The 12,489-nt window shown below is 52.1% G+C and overlaps 1 protein-coding gene across 4 annotated transcripts in view; it reads left to right on the plus strand.

Annotated features, from left to right (window-relative positions):
• The first annotated feature begins 1,948 nt into the window (after positions 1-1,948).
• Slc43a2 (solute carrier family 43 member 2) overlaps positions 1,949-12,489 on the plus strand; it is a 47,689-nt gene continuing 37,148 nt past the window's right edge. For 2 of the 4 annotated variants that reach the window (XR_005878308.1, XM_005067395.4), the window contains exons 1-2: positions 1,949-2,096; positions 2,940-3,143. Coding sequence is in view for 3 of the 4 variants with exons in the window: in XM_005067395.4 (XP_005067452.1) it covers positions 2,984-3,143 (160 nt within the window). In the remaining variant the exon portion in view is untranslated. Of the gene's footprint in view, positions 2,097-2,422; positions 2,799-2,939; positions 3,144-12,489 lie in introns of those variants that run through there. The other 2 variants (XM_021225652.2, XM_005067396.4) reach the window with 2 other exon arrangements.

Genomic DNA, 12,489 nt, shown 5'->3' on the forward strand with positions numbered 1-12,489 from the left:
GAGGAGGAGAAAGGCTGCTCTGTAGGAAGCAGCATGGGCGGCTCAGTTGGGGAACTTGAACTTTATCTAGCAGAACGAATGGTAGAGAGTTTCTGCAGAATCTAGCAAGAGGTCAGGTTTATCAAAGTCAGGTTTACATTTCCCACAATTCACTGCGGGGTGGATATGAGATGCAGAGATTGCTGAATGAATAGCGGTGTCCCAGGAACAGAAATGGGCAGATTAGATAAACGGGACGCCAGGCTATGCTGGTGCGGTGGGGGAGGGGTGGGAAGCGGAGCCTCACGGTAGATAATCTATTTAACTTTTCTGTTGAAAAGGTAAGTTCACATCATCTAACTCCATTAGATGTTATTAGCCCAGTATGGTGGCACATGCCTAGGAATCCAGCACTCGGGAGGCAGGGGCTAGCATGGTCTACATAGTGATACCCTGTCTCAACAACGTCCCCGCCAGAAACAACAAAAGCAGATGGTACTATTACCCAAGGGAGAAGGGGACACAATTTTAAGGGAGAAACATTTTAGAGATATATCTGAAGAAAGTTCTCAAGCAGAAGGCTCAGGGAAAGGATGGAAGGGCTGAGCATATTTGCAGGTGGCAGGTCCAACTTGGGGCTTGTGAGATTCTGCACAGTGGGTCATCAGGCCCCCAAATCCACCCTCAAGTGTAGACCAAGTCTGGGAGGGTTTGCGCTGGCAGGACGGCTAGCGAAGGCTCAGGGCACCAGGGGGCGCACTTGGGCTGAGGGAAAGCAGAGCCAGGTTTGGTGGGACTTTCACAGCCCTAAGGCGAGCCAGCACTTTAAGTATGGATAATCTGAGGGACACCGAGTGTTTTCCGAGGTAGTGCCTCTGGTCAAGGAGACACTGCGGAGTTAAACCTCTCGAGACGAAGCTCTATCTCTCGTACCAGCAGGTCCTCAGGGCAGGGCAGCTCTGGTGACGACACTGAAAGGATGGAGCGAGCCCTCGAGACCCCTAATGACCCGAAGCGCTCTCTAAAGCCAGACTTAGCTGCTCGGAGTTGCCCACAGCACGAAGGGTGGAAGACTGAGTGTGTCAACCACATTGAAAGAGACGTTTGGGAAAGGGGAAGGAGGAAAGGGCGCACCAAGGTGACCGGTCTGAACACTGGTCTCCGAGGGCACCCAGAAAAAACATGCACCGGATGGGGACCTTGGCTTCTGGATGGATGACCAGGGACATCTCGGTCCTAAAACCTGACTACAGATCCTTAAGAGCCGGGAGTTGGTGGCACATGCCTTTAATCCCAGCACTCGGGAGGCAGAGGCAGGCGGATCTCTGTGAGTTCGATGTCAGCCTGGTCTACAGAGTGAGTTCCAGGATAGCCTCCAAACAATACAGAGAAACCCTGTCTCGAAAAACAAAACAAAACAACAACAAAAAAGAGACACTGATTTTGAACCAGGCAGGAGGCACTCGAGGGCACGGAGCCGGTGAATCAGGAGATCTAGCAGGGATGCGGTACACGGGACCTGCCTGGGTCGGGGGATCTCGACACTCGCAGACAGCGCTTGGATAGACAACTGGGGCAAGACAGCAAGGAGCCCGACACAAAGCCCGAGGAGCAACCCGGGCAGCGTAGCACGAAAGGGCAACAATGGCTCGCGGAGTTGGAGCATCCGGCCGTGGTTCTTTATCTCCGGTGGGGACGGGGGAATACTCTGCGGGCGGAGCGACACGGTGCTGGAGCCCAGCTCAGGGTGGACCAAGACTCCCTGAAACGCAGACCCAGGGATTTGGCCGGGTAGAGGGCTCCGAGCAGGGCATGGGGCGATGCCCGCGGGAGCTCCGGGTCGACGGGCACTCCAGTTTCACTGGGTAGAGCAGGGCCTGCCCAAGCCGCCCCCAGCCCCCCCATTCCTCTTGTTTGTCTCCAAGTCCGGCCGGAACCGGCTTCTGCTTGCCGGGGGGCGGGCGGGTAGCTGCTGATTGGCCAACGCCTGTTTCCAGCCCCACTCAGCCAATCAACGGGCAGCAGTGTTTTTCATCTTAGGGTAGGAATAAAAGGGCTGGAAATAAAGGGGACAGAAAAGGTGCCGGGCGGGCCCGATACACACCGGTAGGAGCCGGGTAAGCTCGACTCCCGCCCCGGGCTGCAGATGAGGGTGCGGGAACGTGAAGCTGCTCACAGGCCGGGGTTAGAGGGAAGGTGCATGCTTGTTGGAGGGAAGACACTGGGCGGGAGACATGACGAAAAGGGAGAGTAGGAGGATGGAGGGACGGGGTCTACTTCAGTGGAAACGGGCTAGTTGCCGGGATAGCAGCATGGCACGGGGGTCGCGCGGTTGGCTCGCGCCGCCGGTTTGAACCGGCTTCGCCTCTCCCATGCGGGGTTCGCGTGGCGGTAGCGCCTAGCGACCTGGACACTGACCAATGGCGCAGCAGTTCCTGTGCGGTCCCGCCAATGAATGCACCGTGGGCGGGCCGTTCCGGAGCTCCCTTCGCTGATCTTGTGGTTGAAAGAACATGCTCTAGGGAAGGGTCTTGAGTGCGGGCGGGCGGGAGCCTGTCAGGGTCCTTGGGAGTGGCAGCTCCCAGGTGTGCCTCTGCTCAGGTGGCCTTACGGCAAACTGGTCCCCATACTAGCTATTCAATTTTGCTTGGGGCCAGGACCAGCTCCACGTTCTTTAGCATGCGTTAGTCCCTTTCCAGCTGTCATGCCTCAGTTTACCTCCGAGTGAACTGAGGGAGAAGCTTCTCCACTTGGTCCGCAGGACCCCACCGTGGTCGAAGGTAGCGGTACCAGCCAGTCACGGGTTCGGGGTGGCCCAGGTTCGGAACAGGGCTGGGGTTCACTTCTTTTCCAGCGTGCACCTACAGCCTGGGCTGCTGGGGGCTGACAGTCTGGTCGCTGTGCGCCAACGGTCACACGGGCTGGGTAGAGCCACAGCTGAAGCTGAGGTCTGTGCGCAGGTGTCTGCAGAGCCGGAGCCGGGCCGTCGCTGCCACATCGCACCATGGCGCCCACCCTGGCCACTGCCCATCGGCGCCGCTGGTGGATGGCCTGCACGGCTGTGTTGGAAAACCTCCTCTTCTCAGCAGTCCTCCTGGGCTGGGGCTCGCTGCTCATCATGCTCAAGTCGGAGGGCTTTTACTCCTATCTGTGTACGAAGCCAGGTGAGAAGGAGTCTCGGTTAGGGGCAGGTTCCCAGAGTGGGGCTCTGGGAGAGGGTGGGTGGTGGTGAAGATCTAAGCAATGCCCCGTTTGCTGCACAGAGCCTCCTAGTGCCAAAAGGCCCATTTGATCCTCATCCAACTCTCTAGGTGCATATTATTACCATCATCCCTGTTTGTGGGTGGAGAAACTGAGGCTGGGACCAGTCTTAAATTTGCCCAAGCTGCAGACTAAATAGACTCAGGACCTCTGTGTGCAGTCAGGAACATTGCTGACTTCCCGGCCTTCTAGGACCTGCAGCATCGCTTGCCTTGCAGTAAATATGTTTAAGAAAGAGGAACTCGATTCATAGGCCAGGCTGCAGCAACAGAGAGGAAGTGACTTCGCCTCCACCCGAAGGAAGGTTCATCTAGATGTACATGTTTTCAAGTCAGGCCATTACAGAGTCTCCTAAGGGCTTGCCAAGATATAATTTCTTGTCTATTTTTGCTGCTTTATGATTCTCCAAAGACCATTTCCTCTTCTGAACTGCAGGAACATCTCAGTGGCTTCCAAAACCTAGGAAGGAAGAGGAAGGGGGACAGTGAGAAAAAGGACGCTAGGTTAGCTAGCTCCATTAACCTTCTGAAGGCAGGCTGAGGGTGGCTCTCAAAGTCCCCAACCCTTCCTTCTCCCACTGTCTTCCCACCCTGATGGCTGCGGCTCGGTAGGGTCAGTTCATCAACAGGGCAGTCAGCCACCAACCTCTGCCCTCCTTCGGCACCCTTGGTGGGAAAGCCTCTTGCCTTTGCCGTGCCCCACCCCGTACTTCAGTCCTCTCTGATGGAGGTGGCCCAGATTTGACTCTTTAGGTCACTGCTAGCATGCCTTTTTGTCTCTGGAGTCCTTCTAGGTTTTTAACTTCAAATTATTTTCTTGTAATTGTTCGTTGGGGTGGGGGTAGAGCACTATGTGGAAAGTCAGAGGATGACTGCTGGTCAGTGCTTTTCTTCTTCCATGTGAGCTCATGAGGTTGACGTTGACAGTCTCGGTGGCAAGGGGCACATTTAGAGGTGTTTGGTTTTTGTCTTTTGGTTTTTTGTTTGATTGCTTGTTTTGTGTTTTGAGACAGGGGTTTCTCTGTGGCTTTGGAGGCTTGTTTTGGAGCCTGTCCTAGAACTCCATCTTGTAGACCAGGCTGGTCTTGAACTCACAGAGATCCACCTGCCTCTGCCTCCCGAGTGCTGGGATTAAAGGTGTGCACCATCAATGCCCAGCACTCTTTTTTTCTGAGACAGGGTTTCTCTGTATTTTGGAGGCTGTCCTGGAACTCCCTTTGTAGACCAGGCTGGCCTCGAACTCACAGAGATCCACCTGCCTCTAGTGCTGGGATTAAAGGCGTGCACCACCAACCCCCAGCCGTCTTTTTGTTTTTTAAAGACAGTTTCTCTGTGAACCATCACCTGACTCTAAAGGTAGAGTGTGTGAGTGTGTGTGTGTGTGTTGAGACGGGATCTTGCTGTGTAGTCCAGGCTAGCCTTTAATCTGTAATCCCCTCCTCTCATTCTCCTGAGTGCTGAGGTTACAAGCCTACACTGCCTCTCCCAGCCTCTCGTTTTTAGCAGGAAGAGAAAGCTTTGGATCTGCTCCCACTGCCTGTAACTCTGAGTCAACCTTCTCTGATCAGCCCAGAGGATCCTTAGTGTACAGAGCTTAGCAGGAGAGGTAAGGGCGGGAGAAAGGGAGGGCATACAAAGGCCACCTGGGAGAGGGCAGAAAGTCTATCGTTTATAACCAACCTTTAGCCTTTAGCACTCAAATATTTCCTAATAGCCGAAGGGTTCTTGGCAGGTCTTTTCCCACATCAGCAAGAAATCTTGAGAGATGAGAGTCAGACCTTGTTCCCTGACCAAGCTTTCTGTTCTGCTTAAGAGATGTCAGGGAATTAATGGTCCCCTGATACAAACAGATGGGGGTGCTTGGCTCTTCTCGTGCTTTGTTTTGGGATCCATTGGGGGTTTAAAAAAGAGGGAGAAAAGTCATCATCCCCGACAAAACTTTTAGTATCTCATCCAGACCAGAGGACTGTTGTCAGTTTCGTTTCGTTTCTCTTTCTTTCTTCCTTTCTTTTCTTTGACTCCTGGTGCTGGTAAAGATTGTCCGCTTACACAATTTCTTGGATGGTATGGCACTATGAGACTGGAAACTGCTTTCCTGACGAAACCTTCTTCCTTCTAGAGATCGTGCCAGCATAGTGCTGAGCTGGTATTTAAGTGCCTGAGACACTTGACAGGTCACTTCTACAAACCAAAGGGAAGGGGAAGGGTCAGGACTGTGGGTTGAACATCAACTTCTTATCCCGTGCCTTTGCTCCCCTGTCTGATTTTGGCTTTTCTGATTATCTGGCAAACCCGCTGACCTAGCATCCTTGCTGGGAAAGCCTGCTGATTCCACACAGCTTATCTCTCTGGCATCCTTGCTTCTCGGAGGCCGGCTAACCTGTTGACTTTTGGGGCCAGAAACTCCTGTGCTTCCTTGACTGGGAGTGCCTGGCAAGGTTAGGGTCAAGGTTTGCTCTGTGTCCCAACATTGTCATCCTAGGTGGATGGCTGAGTTGATTGCTGCAGACTTTTAGATAGCTGACCTGTGGTGGTATAGCTGACATGAATGTCTCAACTTTTTGTTGCTTTTAAGATTGATGGCTTGAGTTTGTTCACCAAAGGAAATTTGCCTGAACCTGTTGAAAAGCTTTCAGAACTGTGTTGGGACTCTAGACAGAATCTGGCTACAGCCATGGTGTTGGGTTCCAGTTTAGTGGTGTGGGAAAAGGAAATGAGTTCCTTGAGTCTCTGTTTCTCTGCAGCTTGCTTTGCTTTGCCTGTCACATGGGCCGGGGCCAGTGCTTGGGAGCTGGGTCTGGGCATTTGATGAGTTTTGTGTCTGACTCACCTGGTAATGGCAACCAGAGACCTCTTGTGCCCCTGCTGTGGAGAGGTAGGGTTAGCATAGGAGGGTGGGGCTCTTCCGAGCACAGTCCTTTGGCCTCTGTGTGACCACCACAACCACCCACCTGACATGACTTCTTCCTTCTCTCTGTTCTTTTTGTTTGCTTTGATTTTGGATTTTGAAGACAGGATTTCTCTGTGGCTTTGGAGACTGTCCTGGAACTCACTCTGTAGACCAGCCTGGTCTCAAACTCGCAGAGATCTGTCTGCCTCTGCATCCCAAGTGCTGGGACTAAAGGTGTGTGCCAGCCATTACTGCCCAGCTCTCTGTTGTTCTTTGGTGGATTTTTGGGTTGTTGTTTTGATTGTGAGACAGGATTTCATCATATAACTCTGGCTGGCCTGGAATTTGCTGTGTCCACTGGGCTGGCTGATCTGCCTGCCTCTGCCTACTGAGTGCCAGGGTCAAAGGTGCGTGCCCACATACCAGGCCCTTTGGTGGGTTTTAACAGGGGCAGCTTGGGCTAGGGGTATCTGTGAATATTCTTTCCTTTTTTCTTGGTTTCTCTTGTTTTGTTTTCGAGACAGGGTTTCTCTGTTTTGTTTTGGAGGCTGTCTGGAACTCGCTCTGTAGACCAGGCTGGCCTCGAACTCACAGAGATCTGCCTGCCTCTGCCTCCCGAGTGCTGGGATTAAAGGCATGCACCACCAACGCCCGTCGTGAATATTGTTTCTTATTATTTATCTCACACATTCAGTAAACACTATTTTTTGTTTGTTTGTTTTGAGGTAGCGACTCCATTATGTAACCCTGAATGTTCTGGAAATCACTATGTAGACCAGGTTGGCTTTGAACTCACAGATATACCTCTGCCTTCCGAGCACTGGGATTAAAAGCATGTGCCATCACACCTGGTTTGATTAAAGGGACTAGGGGTCCTTTGCATATAAATAGGTCTTTACACACAGACTCCGTAAAGTGGAGGGAGAGTGGTGGGCATGAGACCACCAGTGGGGATCTGGTTTGCCCCGGCGGGAGGCCTCCCAAAACTTAAGACAGAAGCCTAGAGGGTGAGGAAGGGTGAGCTGGTGTGTGTGGGGGGGGGCAGAGTAGGCCGGATCCTCACCTCAGAGGGGAAGGCAAGGGGCTGGTACAGTAGGGAGATGACTGGGCGGGCAAGGGGAAGGGCTGAGAAGCAAGGAAACTGAATCTTATTCTCAAGGCCGGAAGGAAGCCAGGTAGGCAGAGGGCTGCCAGAATTCAGTGACCCTCTCGGAGGCTCTTGAACAGTTGAGAGCTTGCCTCATGCTGGGTGTGGGTGGAATGAGCACTATGAAGATGGAAATCTCCATGGCTCCTGCTGGAGGAGTTCAGCCCAGCTCCGAACATGAAGATGAACCCTGACATGTGTGTTCATGGACATATGCAAGTCGATGCCAGGATTCTTCCGTTCCTGTCCTCTTATTTATTGAGGCAGGGACTCTCGCTGAGCCCAGAGCTCACAACTTTTCAGTGGGTAATGCGGACCAGATGCTAATGTTCACGTTTGTACAGCAAGTGCTCTACTCCCCAGCCTTGGTTGTGTGTACCTGGTAGATCCTCTCACCTGACAAGAAACAGGACAGGCTGGGCGTTGGTGGCACACGCCTTTAATCCCAGCACTCTGGGAGGCAGAGGCAGGCGGATCTCTGAGTTTGAGGCCAGCCTGGTCTAAGAGCGAGTTCCAGGACAGCCTCCAAAACAATACAGAGAAACCCTGTCTCAAAAACCAAAAAAACCAAAAAAACAGGACAGTGCCTGTAGAGGGCAGAGGGGCTGCTGTCCCCTGGGGAAGTTCACAGCCAGACTTGAGATGTGCACAGGAAGACTTCTGGGCTACTTCTAGGCCTTCCCTCCCAGGGGCTGTTATCCGTACCTACAAGCCAGTGATGGATACCGTTTGGAAATTGAACTTCTGACTTTTTTTTTTTTTTTTTTTTTTTTTTGGTTTTTCGAGACAGGGTTTCTCTGTAGCTTTGGAGGCTATCCTGGAACTCACTTTGTAGACCAGGCTGGCCTCGAACTCACAGAGATCCACCTGCCTCAGCCTCCCGAGTGCTGGGGTTACAGGTGTGTGCCACCATACTGGGCTTGTTTTCACTTCTTTTAGACCAATTTTTTTTTCCAGTGCTAGGGATCAAAACCAAGTCTTCACACATGCCAGGTAATTGCTATACCACTTAGCCACACCTATATCTTACCCATAGTTTATTTCAGAAAAATTCCAAAAGAAACAGTAAAAGGGCTAAAAGCTGGTACCTGCAGCCTCAAAAAATGTGTCACAAAAAGAGTACCCTCGTCTGTCATCATCACCCTTAACCCTTCTCATGACCTGATTTCCCTCCCTGACATCTGTTCTCCTATTTTGTCTTCGTGTCTCCTGAAGGTCCTGTAGGGTGTGGGTTGGCTTTCTGTGGCTTTGTAGAGAGCAGTGGAACACCCATTCTCACTGGGTGATAGGAAGAGCCGCTGGTGTGGCCAAGCTTTTTCCCAGCTTTGTTCTCTCAGCCCTCCAGACGGCCTCTAACCCACAAGGACAGCATAATCATAGTCTCAGGCTCTGACAGACTCCATTTGAGCCTAGCTCTGCAAGACCTTCCTCTAGACACACCTGCTCTGCAATTCCGCAGTGGAATGTGGGGTCAGCATGAGAGGGCACTGAGTGGCCCAAAGAATGAACACAGTGGCCGGCACTCAGGCTGTCCGCAGGAGGGGGTGGCTGCTGCTTCCGAGGCTGCTGCGGCATCGCAGCAACCTCCAGGAGAGGGCCCAGTGGTGCTCTGACTGTGTCCTGCCTGCTTTGTGGTTTATACGACCTCTCACCCACATCTGCCCTGCTGGGCTGAGATGCTGCTTCCTGTTGCCGGATAGACTAAGGATGAGAGTGGCAGGAGATGCTGGGGCAGGTACCCTCAGGAGGGCTGGCCAGAAGTCAGCCCCATGGAGGGGAGGGGCTCAGTCACCAGCCTGAGAAAGAACAGCTAAGGAACGCAAGAGGGTGCCTCCAGCCATAAGCCTCTTTGTTCCCTCAGCACCATCCGGGAGATGGAGTTCCTCACTCTCTGTCTGCCTGGGGTGAGGGGAGGACTCTCTGACCCCAGAGAAGCCAAAGGGAGCCCTGAGTGGGGTCACAGAACTCTCTTGCCTCCTCTGTTAAGATTTTGTTTGTGAGTCTTCTCAGTGGGACCAACAGTACGGGGCATTGTTCTCTCTCCTGGCCCTGGCAGCCCGAGTCCTGCTCTCAGTACACTCTGGCACGCCAGTTTCTTGTCTGTCTTGTTAGTCCTCCCTGGCTGAGCTAATCCCGGCTGTTCTGACCACCCCCCATGGTAGAGGCACCTGTTTAAAGTAGAGGCAGGACCCAAACAGGCTGGCCTGAGCTGGGTTGTTGATGGCTGCACTCTGGGAACAGGGAACACCTTGGGGCTTGACACGTCTTAGGTATATGTCTGTTGGTCCCTTTCCTGGCTTTCTGTGGCCAGGTGGGAGAAGACAAAACTGGACCAACCTGGGTATGACTGGGCATCTGTTGGGACCAAGATAATGTGTGTGGGCTGTTTATTGCTAACAGAACTCTAGACTCCCTGAAGGTTCAGTTCCCTCCCTATGTAAGGGACATTCAAGTTCTTCCCCGGACAGAGGACAGAGGCTATTTTATTTGATCCCCCAACCTCCAGATAGCTAGACATCACTTTCTGGAGGGAGGTAAGCAGAGGCCTAGTGGCCCCATTGGCAGGGATTTAAGGACAGATATGGGTGGTTTGCAGTACTGATCCCTGCTTCTGGATATAGTGGCTCCAGCATGAAGGAAGGAAGGGTAGACACCCATTCTTCTGCCCCATACCCTCTCCTCAGAGGCCTCGTGTCTAGATGTAGACTGAACAGATCATCAAATAACTTCAGATGTCTGTCCTCATGTGCTTGCTTATACCATATCAGGAGACTGGAGATATCTTTGGATTTACATTTTCTAAATTAAGTTTAGGTTTGTGCGTGAGCTGCCGTGTGCATGTGGAAGTCAGAACAACTTGCGGGTGTTGGTTCTTTGCTTCAACCATGTGAGGCCTGGGGATTGAACTCAAGTTGTCAGGCTTGGAGGCAAGCGTCTTTATCTGCTGAGCCGTCTCACTGGCCCAATTTAGGATTTAAAAAAAAATTACTTTATGTGTATAAATGTTTTGCCTGAATGTATTTATATACACCACATGTATGCCATTGGAGGTCAGAAGAGAGCACTGGATCTCTGAAGCTGTCATTTCAGTGGTTTGAGCTACTGTGCCAGCCTTATCCCCCCCACCCCCACAACTTCCTTCCTCTCCTGTTCCTTGTCGCCAAAGAGCCCATGGCACTTAAAGTTCTTGAGTGCAAGTCACTGGCTCCACACCCCGCGTGGCCACAGTCTGGTCTCAGGCTGGAGTGCCCTCCCTCCACCTGCCCACTCTATCTCATCCGTGCTGGCTGTCAAACCTGCACGACTACCCAGAAATGGTCATCATTGCCGGGTGGAGGCCTGGTCCCCATACTGCAGGTCCAGTTCCTGTTTGCTGGCAGGGCTGACACCCGAAACCATCTCTTCCCTTCCAGGAGCTGCTCACACCTGTCAACCACAGCAACACACGGGACCAATGGGCTTAGAGAACCCTGTCTGCCATGTGTTTTGGCTGTCAGTGTGGAAGATGTCCTGGAAAGGGGATTGAAAGTGGCTGGGTTGGGAGTTTGGCCTGAAAGGTTTTGTTTGTGTGAGTCCAGGCTGTTAACCTGTGGCTCTGATCTCCCTGAGTCCCTGTGTCTTCAGCTTGGATCTGCATGTCCTTTTTCTTTTCCCACCTTAATCCCTTTGGCTACTGGGATCTGGTTTACTGTTTCTACAGCTACTGTGGCCAGGGCCCACTGAGATAATTTGACACGATAGTCAGAAGACAGTTTCTAGCCTCAGACTCAGCCCAGTGGGCAACTAAGCACACACTCATGCTATCCCATGTTGATACAGCAATGTGTTCCCTGCCATCGTGTTAAATCACCCCCATCCTGAGCCCCGGTACAACTCACACTAGCAATAACAGTTATTTACCACTTTGTATGCCCCTTGGAAGCTCTATAATGCTATCCGGTTTTTCTCATGATTTGTCCCCACAGCTCTAGAGGTATACACGGTCTGTTACATTATGTCTCGTTCCCAGATAAGGAAACCAGCAGAGCAAGATCGAGTCACACTTGTAAGGATATACAGCAGGAAGCAGGGGAAGAGAAGTTAGAGTCCAGAGGCAGATTCCGCCATCATAATCTCTGCATGTCCCCAGCAGGGCTTATTGGTCAGAGGTTGGCAGATGCCATTAGTCACCCCAAGTGGTTTCTTTTCAGTTATCTTGGGTGGCTCTGAGAGGCCAGGGCAGGCTCTGTAGCCCTCAGCTGAGCAGCCCCAGCTGCAGCTGGGAGGAGAACGGTTAATCTGAGGAAGTTTCTTTGGCTCAAAGCTAACCAGTCGGCCAGTTTCTACAGGGTTAGTCAGCATCACTCAAAGAGTGGATCCCAGCAAGGAGAGACCCTCAGTGCCATTTCCACCAGCGGGTCCCCACTCTCCTGCTAGTACAGTACTTCTCCCTTCCCTTTTTTGTGCTGTTTTGACTCTGGTTGAACTTTGGGGGGGGCACTCTCGTGTGCAGATGTGGCTGACACTGACTCTGGATGTGAACCGGGTGTTAGTGGCGCACGCCTTTAATCCCAGCACTCGGGAGGCAGAGGCGGGTGGATCTCTGTGAGTTCGAGGCCAGCCTGGTCTACAGAGCGAGTTCCAGGACAGCTTCCAAGACAATACAGAGAAACCCTGTCTCAAAAAACCAAAAAAAAAAAAAAAAACCAAAAACCAAAAAACCAAAAACTGACTCTGGATGTGGTCATGGGATGGGATGACCATCAACACCGACTTCAGTAAGAGAAGTAAGAATGGACCATCTTCATACGTGAAAGAAAATAATTGTGCTGTCCCCCAAACAAAAACCAAGCTGGGGGTGTAGCTAAGTAGTAGGTAGGTAGCTTCCTACTACTTATATACATGTGGATCTGGGTTCAGTCCCCAGGACCTCAGAAACAAGCAAGAAGTCCAACCCTATTGGTTCTGAGTTATGTGGTGGTTGGAGGTGTGGAAAGTCTAGGGTGGAAGATGTCATGTGACTTGAGCTCTGCTTTAGAAGTAGCAGTGAAGAGGCTCATCTACTTTGCTCAGATTGGCTGAGGAAAACCCAGGTGTACTGGTGAAACCCGCAGCTTGCCTTTCCCAAGGCCCCATCCACACTGGCTGATGTGTTTCTGTGGGCAGAGCTACTGAGGACTTGGGGCTCCACAGCCAAGACTGGACCCTGAGCTACAGTTACTGGGTTTAGAGTA

Source organism: Mesocricetus auratus, unplaced genomic scaffold (genome assembly GCF_017639785.1).
Source record: "Mesocricetus auratus isolate SY011 unplaced genomic scaffold, BCM_Maur_2.0 Super-Scaffold_100007, whole genome shotgun sequence".
Classification (NCBI taxonomy): Eukaryota; Metazoa; Chordata; class Mammalia; order Rodentia; family Cricetidae; genus Mesocricetus; species Mesocricetus auratus.